Consider the following 19,292-nt stretch of genomic DNA (forward strand, 5'->3'; position numbering starts at 1 on the left):
ATGGTCAGTGTTTCATTAGGATTCAGCACCACACCCTTGACAGACACTAACCTGCACCCTCCACCTCAGATGATCCGCCCTCTTCATTTTGTTTCTAGGGACCTATAGCAACCGGAAGCTGCAAGGAGCCGGTCGCTGTGTTGATGACGTCTCCCAGCGGCGCTCACCGCTGACGCGAAGGCCACCCGGAGCACCGAGGAGGACAACATGGTAACGATGAGGAAAATCGGTCTCGGCCGCCTGTGTGGAAAATGCCTTACGTCCCTTGGAGATATTTGTCGGCAGCGGGAGCTTTTCGTTTTGAGTCGCAGAAAGAGGCCATTTGGTTCATCGTGTTCCATGCTGGTCCGCCCTGCCCAATCTCCTTTTCACATCTGAAGGAGGGTCACTGAACTTGAAACGTCAACTGTTTTTTCTCTTTCCACAGATACTGCCGGACTTGCTGAGTTTCTCCAGCAGTTTCTGTTTCCTCCCCGGCGTTTAGTCAGTGGCCCTGCAGCTAACCGTGTTTGAGGCGCATCTCCAGACTCCTTTGGAATGGGTTGAGGATTTCTGCATCTGCTCGCTATCTCCTTTCGGGAGATATTTCTCATCTTTCCTCGAATTTGTGTACCAACCACTTTAAGTCTATGCCTCCCATCCCTCCCCAAGACACTAACCACTTTGCTAAGGTCAATAGCAGCCCCGCCCCCCATCCATTTCGGCTCAGGCCCGTTCCCCTGTCTCTAGGATGACCAACGGTTAGTTTTCAGGGGAGGGTCTCCTTCCCCTATCTTCAGGATGATCGATCTTTGGGTTGGAGGGAATTGGTCTCTTTCCCCTTTCCAGCAGGACCAACTCTTTAGGAGGTGGGATTTGAGGGACATAACAAACGCCTTGACTAAGCTACAAGAAGCACAAGGGGTCAGAAATCCAAGTAAAAACCGAAAAATCTGCAGATGCTGTAAATCAGGAACAAAAACAGAAGTTGCTGGAAAAGCTGCCAGACCTGCTGAGCTTTGCCAGCAACTTCTGTTTTTGTTCAGAAATACAAGTGTTTTAGGAGGAAATGCTGTGGGATGAAGGAAAATGAATAAAGAAAGGATGATCCTGTGAAATATGGGACAGTTAGTTATACTACCCTTCCCCATTTTAACACTACTGAAATTAACCTTAAAATGTTGGCCTCGCTCATATTCTGTCAGTTTGTGTTAAACATTATGTGTTACATTTAAGATTCTTAACTTTTCAGCAGATATAATGGAGGACATTTCTACTGTAATTATCATTTTTGGAAAGTTTATGGAATAGTTTGAGATGAGGTGCTACATATACAGAAAAGAAAAGTAAAGTATAAATGAAAGTCATGTATTTATATAGCACCTTTCACATTCACATCTAAAAACACTTTATGACCAATGACATAACTTTTGAAATGCAGTCATTGGATATCTGAAAAAATATATCAGGATGAAGAACCAAAGGGCACCAATTTCAGATGATTGGTGAAAAACATGTCCATGTAGCATTCTTATTCTAATCTTAAAGCTATGTCACAACAATTCAAACTTTTGCTTACAGTTAGCATATTGTTTTTCTCAAGGAGACAAATTTGTTTCGATTTGTTAATTTTACTCTTGTGCTTTGATATCTCGCTGTTAACATTATTACTGTTTGCATGTGCCATTTGAGCCTCTTTTTAATTTCAAATTTTTTTCAGGGAAAAGCAAAGAAAGCTAGAAAATATGCAGTCATGAAGCGAATGATTAGTTTACGAGATTCACGAATGTAAGTGTTTTTTTTTTCAGTTAAGTTTAGAGGGAACTTAAAAGGATTGATGAGCCTAATGTTTGCTTTTTTTCTGCCACTCTGTTGTATTATTCTTTTTTATACTCTTTCATGGGATATGACCGTTGCTGGCAAGGACAGCATTTGTTGCCTTATTACCCTTAGACTAAGTGACTTTGTAGAGCATTTAAAGTCAACCAAATTGAAGTAATTCTGGACTCAGGTAGACCAGGTAAAGATGGCAGATTTTCTTCTCTAAAGGATATTAGTAAAACAGCCTTTTTTTTTACAAAAAACAAGAATAATTTTGCAGTCATTAACACAAACTTTAAATTCCAGATTTAATTACTCCAATTTAAATTCTGCCTGTTGTTTAATAGGAATTCAACAGGAAGAGCTTTCTATGCTCTTTCAGTTCTTATCTATGAAAATTATAATGGATGTTTATTTCTTTTAAAATGCTGTCAAAATGACAAGGTACCATTCTTGGTTTGACCCCCCATTTAAGACATAGAATGCAAGTTACAGCTTTCCTCTATTCAGAGCCAAAAATTCACACCTTAATCCTGGATCTATTCCAAGTTGGTAGATCTTGTTGGGGACAGTAATCAGATCCCTGCAATTTATCTCTATCCATTGAAAGAGGGAAAATTATTTTTTGCTTGCTGACTCTTGAAGTAAGTAGATGGATAGGGAAAGGAGGCTGTTGATTAAGCTATAATGTCATTGTAAGCAAGTAATCATTTGACATTCCCTGTCAAGTTTGTTACATGAATATCAGCTACTTTTATATTTGATGACAATCGATGGCTGGTGACCATGAAACCCTGGTAGGCGGTTTTGTGAAGTGCAAAAGTTGACAAGGGATGTTTCTAACTCTGGGTTTTTGAGCGATTTCTTACTTCCATCTGATGGCAGTTGATACAAACTGTGAATTTAGCTCCATCATATTACTGGTCAATATTTCCCCGAGTAACTGTTTAATATATAAGGTACTACATTTGTCTTTTTCCAGAAATGAAAAAGACAGAGCAAAACCACAGAAGAAAATGAAAGATGATCCTAGTGCTCTGAAAATAAAAGAAGTGTATGTATAAAACTCTGCTTTACAGATTATGTGCTTAAATTTGCAGTTTTATGTTGTTAAATTTAGTGAACATGAGGAATGGAATATATCTGTGCTGTCTTTAATGCAAACAGCAATGAGCACTCTCAGTACTTGTCAAAGTATAGCACAGTACAGGCTCTTCGGCCCACAATGTTGTGCTGACCTAATAGCCTACTGTAAGATCAAAACTAACCTGCATACCCTTCATTTCACTATCATCCATGTGCCCATCCAAGAGTCGCTAAATGTCTCTAATGTATGCTGACAGGCTTGCTTTATCAGAATTTCACTTTATAACGACTACTGGTTCCTTCGCAACTTTGGGATTCTTTGCTGAATAACTGCAGTAGTATGTTGAACCATCAACATTCTGCATCAAGGACATTGTGCAATATATGCCCATTCTTGATCACTAGTATTTAGGCAGTCCCTTCAGACCAAGGATGACTTTCTATCTTTTAGGAGTTGTGGATCCTGAGTCATAGTCATAGAGCTGAACAGCATGGAAACAGGCTCTTTGATCCAACTCATCCATGCAGAGCAGATATCCTAAATTAATCTAGTCCCATTTGCCAGCATTTGGCCCATATCCCTCTAAACCCTTCCTACTCATATACCCATCCAAATGCCTTGTAAGTATTGTAATTGTACCAGCCTCCACCACCTCCTCTGGCTGCTCATTTCATACGCACACTATCCTCTGTGTGAAAAAGCTACCTCTTAGGTACCTTTTAAATGTTTCCCCTCTCACCTTAAACCTATGCCCTTTAATTTTTGACTCTCTTACCCTGGGAAAAAGACCTTGACAATTCACCCTATCCATGCCCCTCACAATTTAATAAAGCTCTATAAGGTCACCTCCCACAGCCTCCAACTCTACAGGAAAACAGCCCTAGCCTATTCAGCCTCTCCCTATAACTCAAATCCTCCAAACCTGACAACATCCTTGTAAATCTTTCCTGAACCCTTTCAAGTTTCACAACATTCTTCCAACCGTAGGGAGACCAGAACTGAACGCAGTATTCCAAAAGTGGCTGAACCAATCTCCTGTACAGCTGCAACACAACCTCCCAACCCTAATATTCAATGAGGTGACTAAACAATCCATTGTTGGATGCTTGAAAGAGTTTAACCTTCTCTGATGTCGCTTCTTCAGTTTGGGTGGTCTAGGCCAAAAGATTCTGACACACCATGTTGCATATTTGATTAGTCAATAGAGTGACATACATGATAACTCATTTTAGTGTTTGGACCTTCAAACCGAGCTGCTGAGAAATTCAGATTACTTGGGAATTCTGTTTGCCTGCTTTACAACCACTACCTATAGAAATAAATGCTCCATGCCCTATTTATGTAACATTGGCAGTTGTAATATAGGTTAGAGTATAATTGGCTAAACCTGTCTGGTCTAGCAGCATGCAAACTTTGGCAGGCATCCTGCTGCTTTACTAGTACATCTGCTTGATTTGCAGTGCTGTCTACAATCACAGCACCCAATGACTGGATTGCCCCCTTTAAGTTCAATGAGTGTGTACTCTTTACCCGTCTTTACCCCAAACTTGTTGGAATTATGATAGCTGTCATCCCCACACACCCAATTGGTCTGTTCACACTACTTTCAAGTTCTTGTTCAAAATCTCAGGATCCCTTTAGTTTTTAATCAACAGTTGCCTTTAACATGGCAGGAAAACCTACAAGGAAGCTTACTACATCATTACTTGTGTTGGCTACAAAATGCGCATCAAGCATATTCCTTACCAGCTTATTGATTCAAATTGTCATCTGAATAACTTTGGCAAAGAATTTGATAGAAAAAGTAGGTGTTACCTTCTTAATAACCAAAATAGAAAGAAGAAAGAATACAACATAGGGTGGAATTTGCTCTCGTCCAAATTATTAAATATTGCATAGTAGGCTAGTAGAATCTGGTGACAGGGTAAAGTACTGGACAATATGGTATGGTATTAGCTCAGTGGGAATTCTGAGAACTTGAAAATTTTCACATTGTTCATTCATAGATAAGTATCTCAGCAAAACATGTTAAAAATATTCCTTGGTTGCTTTGAAATTTTGAAAACAACATGACAATCATTTTTAATTAAAATACATTAAAAATAATTTTTTTTATTTTTGAGAAATTACAGACTTTCCTTGTTACTTTCCCAGGGTCAAGTATCCTTCTTGCCTGTTTTTCCAATATAATACACAGCTGGGTCCTCCCTATTATATCCTCGTTGACACCAATTTCATCAATTTCTCCATCAAGACTAAGCTGGACATCGTGCAATCGATGATGGACTGCTTGTATGCAAAGTGTGAGTGCTTGTCAGGCATTTAGTGTGTAATGTAATTATTTATTTATCTGTTCTATTATCTTCATGCTGGATGTTATTTTGATTTTATTTAGTACTGTCATGTGTACTGAGGTACGGTGAAAAATATTGTCTTACATGCTTTGCAGGCAGATCACACAGCACAAATGCATTAGAGTAACAGAACAGAGCGCAGGATACAATGTTACAACTGCCAAGAAGGTGCAGGAAGAGATCAATATTAACATTAAAGAGGCCCATTCAGAAGTCTGATCAAGTCTGATTTTGAGTGAGGATGTAAATTTTATTTCCTCCTCTCATCAGTACTCTAATCTACCTATGTCTTGTTCACTGCAAGTGCCTCAACCAGTTTGGAAAAAGTGGGTATTCCTTCAATGCCTTTCCCTGTGGGCATTTTCTCCTCCTCCCTCCTAGGATGGAACTCCGACAAAGAACAATATTTAAGGTTATGAATCAGTAATACAAGCTCAAATAAGCATTAGAGTTAGGGATTTTACTTGAACTTGTATTAATATCTGTGGGATCAGTTATAGGACAATAGGTACAGGGAAAGGCTGCATTTATTGTTTACCCTGACAGCATGTTTTAAATATTTTTCTTTGCCTTTTTCTTAATATAATGAAGTGCTTCCATTGACAAGAGGCTTTCTGCAGGATTCATAGCTTAAAACAAGGAGACTGCAATGTAGCTCCTCCTCCAGACAGTGTTCACTGTCAGCACAGCTTCAGGCAGCTTATTTATGATTTGTACAGCTTAATTGATCTTGAATCTGCAGACTGAGTGTCTCTGCACAGTTAGGAGATACTCAATGTCAATATGCATTCAGCAACTATCTGTGTGTATAATTGGTGTCAAGGTTAACATTGGATAGAAGATTGGCGAGCTAACGAGAAGCAGAAAGTGGGGCAAATTAGTCACTTTGTTACATGTTGTGAAGAGTAACAAATGGTGTGCCACAGGGATCAGTGCTCAGACTTCAACATTTTTAAATTTCTATAAATCATTGGAATCAAGGGACCGATGGTATGGCTACTGATTTGCTGATAACACAAATATAAATAGGAAAGGAAGTGTCTAAATTTAAAAAAAAGCGTATTATGTAAACTGTGAGAGATTGCAGACCTCTGAGGTGCAACGGGATCTGGATGTCCAAGTTCATGAATTGCAAAAGGTTAGTAGGCAAGTACAGCAAGTGATTTGCAAAGCTCATAGAATGTTAACACTTATTGCAAGGGGAATTGAAAACAAAAATGGGATGATTATGCTTCAGCTACACAAATAATACCACACCTTGAGTACAGTGTACAGTATTGATCTCCTTATTTAAGGAAATATGTAAGTGTACTGAGCACAGGTCAAAGAAGGTTTACTAGACTAATTCCTGGGATGACTAGGTTGTTTTCGGAAGGAAGGTTGAACAGACTAGGCTTATATCCACTGGAGTTTAAGAGAATAAAAGGTGACTTGACTGAAACATAATGGTCATGAGTGATCTTGACAGGGTGCATGCGGATAGAATGGTCCCTCATGGGAAACTCTAGAACTACAGATTGCTATTTAAAAATAAGGTATTGCCCATTTAAGACAGCAATGATGAAAAATTATTTCTTACAGATGTTTATAAGTCTTTGGAATGCTCCTCCTGGAATGACCGTGGAAGTAAAGATATTGAATACTTTTAAGACAGAGATAGATTCAAGATAACAAGGTGAAAGGTTATCAGGGTAGGCATGATTGTGGAGTAATAATACCAGCTGTGATCTTATTGAACAGCAGGGCACATTCAAGGAGCCGGGTAGCCTACTCCTGCTCTTTGTTTCTATATCTGTTCAGCTTTTTGCATGAAGGGGCTGAATTAGCAGAATTTCAAAATGTTACATTAACATTACAATTAGTTTCTTAATGGAATTTGATGATGGAGCTAAATCTCAGAGGCATCTTTAGCCACAAAGTAACATTTTTTAAATGCTAGAGGATAATGCAAGTGATCAAAGGATTGTGAGTACTGCCTGATTCAGCGATGTTTTCAAGCTGTAAAAATTGTTGGTAATGGACAACAGCAAAAGGAAGGTCTTAAAATATTTTCTTGCAATTTGAACCGTGAATTCTGCACCAGGTACAATCAATTCAAAAGTACTACATAATGCTAAATCTAGGAGAGCAAAGCAGATGCTGAATTTTGAGGGAAGGGAGGCAAGATTATATTGTCAGAAACTATTTCGGCAAACTAAGATTTTTTTTCTTAATTGCCTCATTCACATGAGCATAATCTGTACAGTTTCTGTAATCTGATCTGTACAGGGAAATGGATAGATCGCTTTTGCATTTAAATTTAAAAAAACTTCATTTGTTTTTTACATCTCCCACTTCCTTCCTTTCATGCAGGACATCTCCCCTGATCTCTCATATAGCATTCTGGATTTTGAATTTTTACTTTGTAGCAAAAAATGCCAGCTTTTGCTCCTTTAAGAATGATTCCCATCTTCAAATTTCAGGCATTGGGACATTCCCAGTCTCTCAATTACTAATCGTTAGAACAGAGAGAGAGAAAGAGAGAATCAGAAATGCACACAGCCAACACGAAACTCACTAATCTACATTAGGACTGGAAAATGGAAACTTGAGGACATAGAAAAGAAGGACACAGAAAGATATGCAATATGACAGGCAATGGATCTACACTGACAGAGGGAGTATCTCTTAGTATTCAGTGGTATAAACATTACTGAATGTCCCATTGTCAACATCCTGGGGGATTACCATTGACTAGAAACTGAACTCGATAAGCCATATAAATGATATGGCTACAAGGGCAAGTCAGAGGTCATGAATTCTGTGGTAAGTAATTCACCTCCTGTCTCCCCAGTGCCTGTCCACCATCCACAAGACACAAGTTAGGAGTGTGATGGATTACTCTCCACCTGCCAGAATGAGTGCAGCTCCAACAATACTCGAAGTTTAATGTTGTCCAGGAAAAAAACAGCACACTTTATTGTCACTCGATCCAATATCTTCAACATTCATTCCTTCCACCATCAACAGGTAGTATGTACCATCTACAAGATGTCCTGCAGTAATTTACCAAGGCTCCTCTAACATCACCTTCCATACCCACAACCTCTAACACCTAGGTCAACAGATTCATAGGAACACCACCAGCTGCAAGCTCCCCTCCAAGCCATACTCTCTCCTGATTTGGGACTATATTGTCACTCCTTCACTGTCATCAGGTCAAAATCCTGGAAGTCCTTTCCACAACAAGCAAGAGTGCGTTAACAAAAACGTACATACAGAAGAAACTGGGAGACATACACACGCATACACACATGTACAATTTAGACTAGACATACAAGATTGCAAAATGAATTTGGCTATTTTCTGCAAAGGATGGAGTTGTTTCATGAGTTAATTGTAAGTGATCATTTACATAAAATTGTGAAGAATCAGACACAACCATATGTTAAGCAGTGCTTCTTGTAAGATGGGCACAGCTGGCAAGGATGCTTTAAGATTAAAGAGAGAGGGAGAGACAGAATTTCCACAACAAAATAAAGCGTAGGATAAAAGATGTGACCTCTGAATTTTCTCTAGGTGTACCGTGTATTACGGATTGTGTGATGGCAGAAATTGAGAAGCTGGGACAGAAGTACAGAGTCGCACTAAGGTAAAATAACTTCTCAAACAGGATCATCAATGTTTCAGTGCAATTCGAATACTCAATCAGGAATAATTGTGGTTTTTATTCATTCATTTATTGTGAATGGTGATGTCAAGGCGAGCATTGTTTACTCATCCCCATTTGTCCTTGAGATGGTCATTGTGAGCCACTTCTTGAACAGCTGCTGTCCCTGTGGTGAAAGTATAATGTTCAGGAGGGTTCCTGGGATCTTGACTGAAGAATGCTGAAGGAGCAGTGATATATTTCCAAGTTAGGATGCACAGAAACTTGGAGTGATGATGTACCATGGGGAGGTTGCCTTTCTCCATTAATGATACTCGTTTTTCATTCCAGGTTTATTTAATTGACTGAACTTCAATTCTACATCTACAACAGTGGCATTTGAACACACGCCTCTGTGTCATTTGACCAGGCCTCTAGCTTGCTGGTAGGAGATATTAATGTGCAGTGGGTAGCATCTCTCTATTTCTGAGCCAGTAACTCTGGATTTAATACCCACATTAGGACTTGATCGTCATGGAAGATATTGTGCCCTCAAACAGACTGAACAACATGGCCAGAAAGATTACTTTTCAATCTGTAAATCCTTCCACTATGCCTGTGACAGGCGGTAAGAATGGGAAAGTCCCCTGGTCAGTCAGAGCCTCACGTGGTAGGTTTAGCACAAGAACTTCCCACATTAAAAGACTCAAACACAGAGGTTCTTACCACGAGCTGTATTCTTTGGCAAGTATCCCCCCAGAAGGTACAGCTCACTAGTCCAGTAACATAACCACTGGGTTACATACAGAGTTCCTGAGGCACTGAAAATACAAGCAGTAGCTATTATGTGCATATTTTAAGCATGAGATCTCCTGTTCTTAGTACCGCAGAAGAACTCTTGAGTGTTTCTGAAGCTGTCTGGGCAAGTGAAAACATACATGCTGGGATAAGAATCAAAGGTTTACCAACAAGAATAAGTCTATCACATGGAGACCAAAAATATCTACAGAGAAGAAATTGGAAATGTGTTCAGTGCCAGTCGTTGGAAAAGGATGATTTATTCCTGAATTTGTAACATTTTTGTTGACTTTTCCAGAATAGCAAAGGATCCACGGTTCGAGCGATTACCCTGTACACACAAAGGAACATATGCTGATGATTGTCTAGTGCAGCGAGTCACACAGGTAAGTAAAAATTCACTCGTTATTTAACAAAATATTTTTAAAACAATCATATTTTAGTTGTTTTCCCCCACTAATATCTGCATTTTTATGACATTGGGCTACTGTTTTATGAGTACCACTAGTGTCTTGCAATTTGTACAAATGGCCACTCTTCATATGTAGCCCTGAGGGATAGAACCTCGCCCACTGTCTGTACACTTGCATGTTCCAGCAATATTTATTACATAATGGGTGTAACATGGGAGTAGGGCAATGGTAGCACCCCCAACTACTATTCCAGTTGTGATAACTTAATACTTCCAAGATTATGGTTTGAATGTGAGACACTCCATGTACGTATGTCCATTCTGGCCTTAAATTTACTTCCAAGGTTGTAACAGTAGTCTAGACTATTTGCATTTCATCTTGAGTGCTGTCACTGTACACAAACTTGAGTTTAAATGTTGAAGAAAATCAAAGACTAGTTAGTTCATTGCTAAAAAAAGTACTTTGCTCCATCGAGTCTGAACTGACTGTTTCAAAGAGCAATTCACTTTGTTCTACTCCTCTGATCCTTCCCCGTGTTTCTGCAATTTTTTGTTCCTTCAAATAATACTCTGATCCCCAGTTTAAAACTATTGAATTTGTATATGCTAACTTATCAGGCTCTGCATTCCAAATCATGACAACAACGACATATAAAAGCCTGTTCCTTATCACCTCTGGATCTTCCAACAATTATGTTAAATTTGTGCCTGTGGTTATCAAAGCTTCAGCTATTAAAAACAATTTCTGTTTATTGACTGTTATCCAAACGTTTCACTATTTTAAACAACTCGATAAAATTTGCTCTTGGCCTTCTCTACTTTAAAGAGAACAGACCAGTTTCTCCAGTCTATCCAGAAAATTGTAATTCTTCATCCCTGGGTGCACTCTAGCAAATCTCCTCTGTGTCTCCTCCAGCAATCTCGCATCTATCCTGAAGTGCAGTGGCGAGAATTAGACACAATTTTTCTTTCAAAAGGCATCTTTCAAATTTCCCTTTGCTCTCATTTGCAGCACAAATGTTACATTGTGGCGACAGTGGACAGAGATCTCAAGAGGAGGATCCGAAAAATTCCAGGAGTCCCTATTATGTACATCTCTAATCACAAGTAAGAACTTAAAAAACAGTAAAAGCTATTTATGCTGCCCATCGTCCATAAAATTAGACTCAATATTTACAGTTTCTTTCTTATAAAATTCATATCCTTCTGGTATCTGATGATTTCAAAATCTACCAATTATCTTCTGAAGTTAGACAAAGCAGAGCCAATGAATGTGATCTTTTTGGATTTCAAGAAGGCCTTTGACAAGTTGCCAGCAATCCTATAGAGAATTCCACAGATTCCACTACCCTTTGAATGAAGAAATATTTTTTCTTCTCCATCCTAAGTAGCCTACCCGATATATAAGATAAATAAGATTAGATACCTAGATAGGAATAAGGTACTGGCATGGATAGAAGATTGGCTCTCTGATAGAAGGCAGAAAGTGGGAATAAAGGACACATTTTGCAGTTGGTGTCTAGTGGAGTTCCGCCAGGGTCAGTGTTGAGATCACAACTAATCACATCATACATTGATGATCTGGATGAAGGAACAGAGGGTATTATTGCTAATTTTGCAGATATCATAAAGGTATGTGGAGGAACAGGTACTGTTGAAGAAGCAGGGAGTTTGCCAAACAACTTGGACAGGCTAAGAGACTGAATAAAGAAGTGGTGGATGGAATACAATGGGGAAGTGTGAGGTTATGCACTTCAGTAGAAAAATAGAGACACAGACAATTTCCTAAATGGGGAAAGGCTTCAGAAATCTGAAGCACATAGGAACTTGGGAGTCTTAGTTCAGGATTCCCTTAAGATTAACATGCAAACTGAGATGGCAATTAGGAAGGCAAATGCAAATTTGTATTTGTTTCGAGCAGGCTAGAATACAAGAGCACGGATGTACTACTGAGGTTGTACAAAACTCTGGTCAGACCGAATTTGGAATATTGTGAGCAGTTTAGGGCTGTGTCTGGAAGGAAGGATGTGCTGGCAGTGGAAAGGCTCGAGAGGAGGTTTACAAGAATGAACCCAGGGATGAAGGGCTTATCGTATGAAGAGCACTTAAGGACTCTGGGTCTGCACTCAACGGAGTTTAGAAGGATGAGGGGATATATGAATGAAACTTGGAGAATACTGAGAGGCCTGGACAGAGTGAATTTGGAAAAGATGTTTCCACCAGGAGGAGACACTGGGACTCAAGGGCACAGTCTGCGTGAAAAATATCTTGAGTATTGCAGAAAAAGATACATTTTGCCAAAGCTTTTCATGTTGCACCCATCAGGACTGGTGTCCTTGTACACTCGTCAATGAAAGTAGACAGGTGCAACAAGTAACTCTGAAGATAAATGGTATATTGGTCTTCATTGCAAGAGGATTTGAGTTCAGAAGTCTTCTTAAACTGCAGTTATTCAGGGGCTTGGTGAGACCATATCTATGTATTTCCTTCAGTTTTGATCACTATCTAAGAAAGGAGCTATTTGCCATAGAGAAAGTACAGCAGAGGTTCACTAGGCTGATAGCAGGAATAGCAGGACTGACCTATGATTAAAAATTATTGAATTAGGTTTGTTCATAGAATCCCTACAGTGTGGAAACAGTCCCTTCGGCCCAACAAGTCCACACCAACCCTCGGAGCATCCCACCCAGACCCATCCCCCTATAACCCATCTAATCTACACATCTGTGATTACTAACGGCAATTTAGCATGGCCAATCCACCTCGCCTGCACATCTTTAGACTGTGGGAGGAAACCAGAGCACCCGGAGGAAACCCACGCAGACACGGGGAGAATGTGCAAACTCCATTCACCACAACTTAGAAGGATGAGTGTGGATCCAATTGAAACATTTAAATTATAACCAGGCTGGACAGACTAAATATAGGGAGGACCTTTTGCCTGTTTGCAGGAGTCTGGAGCGAGGGATCATGACCTTAGGACATGGGGTAGGCTACTTAGAACTGACATGAGAAAATATTTCTTCATTCAAAGAGTAGTGAACCTGTGTCATTCACTACAGAAGTTGTGAAGGCCAAGTAAATATATTAAAGAAAGAGATTTTTTGGAAATTTTGAGGTCGTCAAAGGTATGGAAATAAAGCAGGAATATGTCTTTGAGATAGTGAATCAGCAGAAATTATGTTCAAGGGCAGAGCAGGCTTCAAGGGCCAAATGACCCACTATGCAAAGGCGACAGCCTATGGTATTATTGTTAGTCTGTTAATCCAGAAACTTAGGTAATGTGCTGAGGAGCTGGCTGCGAATCCCACCATGGCAGATGGTGGAATTTGAATTCAATAAAAATCCTGGAATTAGGAGTCAATTGATGATCACAAAGCCATTGTTGATTGTCGGAGAAAACGCATGTGGTTCACTATGTCCTTTAGAGAGGGAAACTGGTCTGGCTTACATGTGACTCTAGACCTACAGTAATGTGGTTGACTCTCAACAGCTCTCTGCGCAATTCCTGATGGCTAATAAATGCTGGCCAAGCTAGTGGTACCTTCATCCCGTGAATGAATTCAAACAAGAGTTCCTCCTAGTTTCTGTGTTTTCTTGTGGGACAATTTGCAAGAACCAATAAACGGAAAAGCCAAAAGGTATACTGTATGAGAGGAGATACTGTTTGGTAGACAAGTAGACTCTGCCTGATAGAATGTTGCCCTGGAAAATGCAGAAGATAATGATGGTTGACTATTAATTGTCAGAGTTTGTTTAAATTTGAAACTGTGCAGGTTGACTTTGGTCAGGGAATTGCCCTGAGAAATGAACCTGCAAATGGCTGTCACCTGTTCTAGTGTTGGAACAGGTGCACGGAGTCCATGTGTATTTTCTGTCAGCGAAGAACAGGGCACTGTGTATTAACATATGTAGCTTCTGGTACACTCAAGTGTAGCACACTGCAAGTCTAACAAACAAACCTAAATTGGTTCTTAGTTTAGTTCTTCACACACGAGATTATCTACCAAATGTTGTCCAATTGCAGAATCATGTCTAATGTTTGACTCCATTGCAGGTTTTGCAAGTGCCAGCTGGTTGGGTATGGTCAGTAACTTACTTGTTGCAAACAGCCAAAGGGATATGCCGTAAGGATCCGCCAGGCTTTTTGATGCACAACCTACATAACTGGCATCACGCTGGCGCTGAATTCATGCAGCATGTTATTCATTTGTGTGATAGGCAAAAGGTCTTTTTGACTTGATGGCCACATCCTATTGTGGCAAAGACCACTTTTGTTGCTATTACATAGTACCAGTGTGAAACAGATGCCCATGATGGGACACTACGTTACACCACCATATCCTCTAAATGAACTTACTTGCTGACATGGGCTTATGTTTGTGCACTGTTTCTTCCCATCACATTCTCATTGTTTAATCATCTCATACCTACTGCCTTATGCTTTCCCCTCTCCAAAACCTGCCACACTCCAATATTCATTCAAACTCCTATTTACAGTGGCTCAATTGTGGTTCAAATGAAGCCCATCCCTGACGCAACAGCTCATTCTTTCCTAGTATTATTGGCAATGCCTGGTTAATTGAAACGCATTTTTCCCATCAGATCTTTGAGCCAGGTATTCAATTATTTGATCATATTTACCATATGCCTACTTGCTTCTGATTTGGGTAGTAGTCCAGAGAACCCTGATTCTGCTATTTAGCTTCGAGCTGTAGATAGTCTCTTTATCTTACTTATACATGGGTACCAATTTGGACCTTGGCAATTGGATCTTTCCTCAATCATTCCAAGTTCTGGAGTTAAAAGCTAGCCATTTATAATGGCAACCATGAAAGTGCCATCTCATGTCACAAAAACCCAACTGGAAAGAAAATCTGTCCTTAACTGGTCTTACTTATGAATCTACAATCACGTGATTCACATATAAGTGCCCTCTGAAATGGTCTATAAGGCCACTCGGTTCAAAGGTAAATAGGGCGGGACAACAAATGCTGCCCTTCCCAGTGACACCTGAATCTCCTGAAAGAAGAAAGGAAAAAATATGTTCAGAATTGGGAAAATAGTTAATTCAAAACTGAAGGTTACTTATCTTAATGCACGTAGGATATGTAGCAAGGTAGAAGAGTTAATGACACAAATAAAAATAAACATAATGACAATCAAATTTTACCCTGAGGTTACAAGGTGACCTGTACTGGAAACGAACTATTCCAGGGTGCTTGACATTCCAGAAAGATACAAGAAAGGAGAATGGAATAGTTTAGCTGTATTAATAAAAGATGAGATCAGTACTGTAATGAGAAATACTCTTGGCTCAAGATCAAGGTGTAGAATCAGTTTGATTCGAAATATTCAACACCAAGGGAAATGGATATTGGTGGAGTCTATACTGTAGCTGCTGTGTAGGACTGAGCATAAATCAAGAATTAACAGGGCTTGTAAGAAAGATACTGCAGTAATCGTGATTAACTTTAACGTTTGTATAAATTGGACAACCTAGTTTGCCATTCCATTCTGGATCCTCTGGCAATATAGCAGTCATTCAATAATATTTCCATACTGAGGGGTTGCTGTCTTTTGGATAAATTATTAAAGCAGGTCTAATCTGTTTCTCTGAAAGAGAAGGATCCTATGGCACCACATGAAGAGCAACAATATTCGATCAGGGGTATTGCTAACTTCAATTCCTCAACTAACAGCTTTAAGCACGTTAGCTGACCATTTATCCCAATGCTGGTTGTGAAGCTTCATTGTGTGCAAAACTTGGTTACCACATTGCTCGATATTACATAAGTGACTGAGCTTCAAAGTTAATTGTCTGTGAGGCACTTAGAAACATCTTGAGGTCATGAGAGTTACTCCTTTCATATACGTATGCTGAACAAATTGTGTTGGTAAGCAGTTTGACATTTAACACTGTCCAATTTTGTTTTCAGATACAACATTGAACGGATGCCGGATGACTATGGTGCCCCCAGATTTTGATAAGGCAGCAAAATTCTGCTTACACCAAAGGATTGGTGTTTGCTGTTTGTCAGTGACCTCCGTAGCTTCTGAATAAAAACTTGGGGCATGTACAGGTTCCACAAAAATGTAGAAAGGATTTTTGTTTGATAGTAAACTGAGTTGTTATTTTGAGATAAAAAGTTTTAAACTGTAAGTGGGATTGGCTTCCAACTTATTTTCCTTGAATGTCTTCCACTCCCTGGTTATGTTTCCGTTTGGTGACGTTACAGTGCCAACGATTCAAAAATTCCAATGCATCATCTTTGGATCTTGGCAATGATGTCAAGTTGTAGAAAGTGACATCTAGGCCTCATTTTATCTTCTTTGTAACATCATGTGAATACTTCCAACTAGAGTATTGTTTACCAGTTGGAAGTGGGAACTCCAAATGAGTTATCCTAAATCTAGGAAACCCATGTCAGGTAGCACCCTTATTCAATATTGACTATGATAAGCCAGCTCAATACAAGTGAAGAATTGAATAAATATCACTTTGTGTGCCTGAGAGGTGGTGATTTTACCATTTTTCGCAATGTATGATGTTGTACAGATTTACTTTTCAATATTATATTTAAACAATTATTATCACTGTATCTGTTCTTTGGTTTGTTTTGGACCTATAGTTGATACATTTAAACATCCAATTCAAGACCAGGAAATAATCTTACCATTGTACAAACCTATCCACAGTGATGGACAGAACTTTTTGGATTATCCCTCCTGTCCCACACAATTATGATTGAGTTGGCAGGAAATTTCCACTCTGACCCTCCTGGGCAATCAAAACTAGAGCAGGAAGTCCCTTCAGCTCTTTATAGTTTTATGCTGTGCCTTATATACTCCTAAGTCATATATATATATATATATATATATATATATATATATATATCATTTACAAATTAAATTGACTGCTATGTGTATTTACCTTGCATCCTTAAAACGTGGTTCAAACCTTGAATAATTAATCCTACACCATAATAAAGTTTGTTATTTTGCTTTTTGTACATTCAGGTTTACAGTGACTGTGAGCGAGAATGCTCAAAGATTTACCTATTAGCAAGTATCTGTACTGAGAAATTCTGGTTTGTTTTCACTTGAAAGCATTTAAAAATTATTTTTCTTGTTTTTTTTTTTGAAAAGACGATCCTTGAAGATTGAGTTTACTCACCTGCAGAATTAATGCGCAAATAAAATCAGTTTAATTGCAAAGAGAAATAACAAATTGTTTTTACAAACATTAGAGGGAATTTTGTATTCATATTATAAAAGACCATTTGTTGAGATAAGTAATTTTAATCTAGAAGACTCCACTTAAATCTATGGATCTATGTATCTGCCTTTCCCGAGAAGGGCCTGTTCTCGTGTTGTACAGTTCTAATCAATGGTGCTGTATTACAGAAAGCTAATTGGTAATGTACAGCAATGTTAAAGTTAGTGAACTGGTCATTTTAATCCAGTCAAAATCAGCAGTTCTGCAGTCTCTGACTTCCATGAGCCTGGAAGAATGGTAACATTTGAGGAGATGTTCTAAGAACCATTTAATTGTGTTGTGTTTCATGATCTTGAGACATAAACGTGAAAAAGAAAGAAAAGCATTCTGCAGGATGTACAATTCAAAATTGCAGGACTTCACAACATTGGAATTTCTTGCTTCACTCAGTCTTCTCTTCCATGATATTCAGGCTTAAAAAACGCACATTGACATGACCCACTAAATAATTCCGGTTGATCCAAGGGGTCTCTTTTTTTGTTCATTTTAATTTTGTTGGTAGACTGCACTATAAAGTTGACAATATTGTTCAATATTACAATTGCAAAAAAATGCTCATTTGAAGAGATAGCTAGGAACTGGAAAAATACAGAATGGCAAATCACCTCAAAGTTACCAATTGCTTTTAAACTAAATCAGTGCCCACAAAAATGTTTAGAAAAAAGTACTGTTCAATGCTTCTGTCCAAAGCAATTTAGTAGAGACTTAAGTTTCACATCTGCAAAGTATCCTTTCAGAAAACCTGTGTGATAGATCCACTTCATTAGATCAAAGTGTATATCAACATTTTGCCTGATACTGGGTAGTTGGTGACACTTTTGACTTTAAGATCAGTTTCCAATCTCCTATTCATGCCATTACTAAAACTGCCTGTTACCTCATCCTTTACTTCACCTGTGCCTTAGTTCATATGCTGCTGAAACCCTAATTCATGTCTTTGTTACCTCTGGACATGACTCTTTCAACACACTCCAGCTGGCTTTCCACATTTTACCCTCTAAAATTGAGGTAATTCCAGACTCTGATGGTCATGTCTTTACAAACACCAAGTTTCATTCCCTGTCCCTTCTGTACTCACTGACCTACATTAGCTCCTTGCCAAGAAATGACTTCACTTTAAATTTCTCAATCTTTTATCAGTTCTTTCAATGTTCTTGTGTCCCACAGTTCCACAAACCCTGGCATACCAGCATTGAATTTATTCTGGCCTTTTGTACATCTCCAATTTGGCTGAATCTTCACCTGCATAGGTTCCAATTTCTGCAATATCCTCGCTATACCTATTCCACAACTTGCTTTCCTCCTCTGAAGCATTCCTTAAAACTAATCTCTTTGATCAAGCTCATGTCTCTAGGTGTCTTGGTGTTATACTTTGCTTTAGAATGCTGCTGTGAAGCACCTTGGGCTGACCCATTACTTTAATTTTTTGTTGAATGCTGATCTGCATGATGGAATGCCACTGAAAAATTGTTAAAACTAGGCTATTCAATTGCATTGGCCTGCTTTGCAGCCAAAGGTTAGATCCATCTCTGTAGAATGTATGGCGAAAATAGAAATTTCTTTGTGGATTTGTAAAGTTTCAGTCAGTGGTTTACAACAAAGGCCACCTCAGTAAATAAATAATGAAACATTATATTAGGTAAAACATAGACAGCAAACTTTTAATTAACCAGCACCTACGGGACCAGAAGTGTGCCAGTTGATCAAATATTCCAGCTGATGAAGAAGTCCACGTAATCAATTAAAGACACAAAGTAATAGACATGTAATGTAGGGGGTATACACATCACTGTTGTACTTTATTTACAACATAAATCACTTAAATAATAATACAACTTTGCCTTAAATAAACCTTACCAGCAGAGAGCCTTCTCATTCACTCCTGCAACTGATTACTCAGCGATTGTGATAATACAGTAAACTTTTGCTATAAC

At 38.8% G+C, this 19,292-nt stretch overlaps 2 protein-coding genes across 3 annotated transcripts in view; one reads left to right on the top strand and one right to left on the bottom strand.

The window, feature by feature from the left end:
* Positions 1-133, bottom strand: part of LOC109923952 (apoptosis-resistant E3 ubiquitin protein ligase 1) — a 60,150-nt gene extending 60,017 nt beyond the window's left edge. Inside the window, 1 exon segment of the mRNA XM_048600036.1 lies at positions 52-133. The gene's annotated coding sequence lies outside the window, so the exon portion shown is untranslated.
* On the top strand, positions 125-16,673 carry fcf1 (FCF1 rRNA-processing protein). 2 transcript variants are annotated; one of them, XM_020523058.2, is made up of 8 exons: positions 125-210; positions 1,700-1,767; positions 2,783-2,854; positions 5,042-5,190; positions 8,800-8,872; positions 9,966-10,053; positions 11,092-11,186; positions 16,019-16,673. In XM_020523058.2, exons 1-8 carry the CDS (start codon positions 208-210, stop codon positions 16,065-16,067), a joined length of 597 nt encoding a protein of 198 aa, XP_020378647.1. In that variant the 5' UTR covers positions 125-207; the 3' UTR covers positions 16,068-16,673. The 2 variants fall into 2 exon arrangements, with proteins under 2 accessions (XP_020378647.1, XP_048455871.1); XM_048599914.1 differs by lacking the exon at positions 125-210 and adding an exon at positions 217-1,325.
* Positions 16,674-19,292: the final 2,619 nt, after the last annotated feature.

The sequence above is a fragment of the Rhincodon typus genome, chromosome 8, assembly GCF_021869965.1.
Source record: "Rhincodon typus isolate 14 chromosome 8, sRhiTyp1.1, whole genome shotgun sequence".
Taxonomy (NCBI): domain Eukaryota; kingdom Metazoa; phylum Chordata; class Chondrichthyes; order Orectolobiformes; family Rhincodontidae; genus Rhincodon; species Rhincodon typus.

Coding starts and splice junctions, on each gene's coding strand:
- fcf1 (XM_020523058.2), top strand. Junction 5,191..8,799: donor GGACTGCTTGTATGCAAAGT/GTGAGTGCTTGT, acceptor AATTTTCTCTAG/GTGTACCGTGTATTACGGAT. Junction 10,054..11,091: donor TAGTGCAGCGAGTCACACAG/GTAAGTAAAAAT, acceptor TCTCATTTGCAG/CACAAATGTTACATTGTGGC.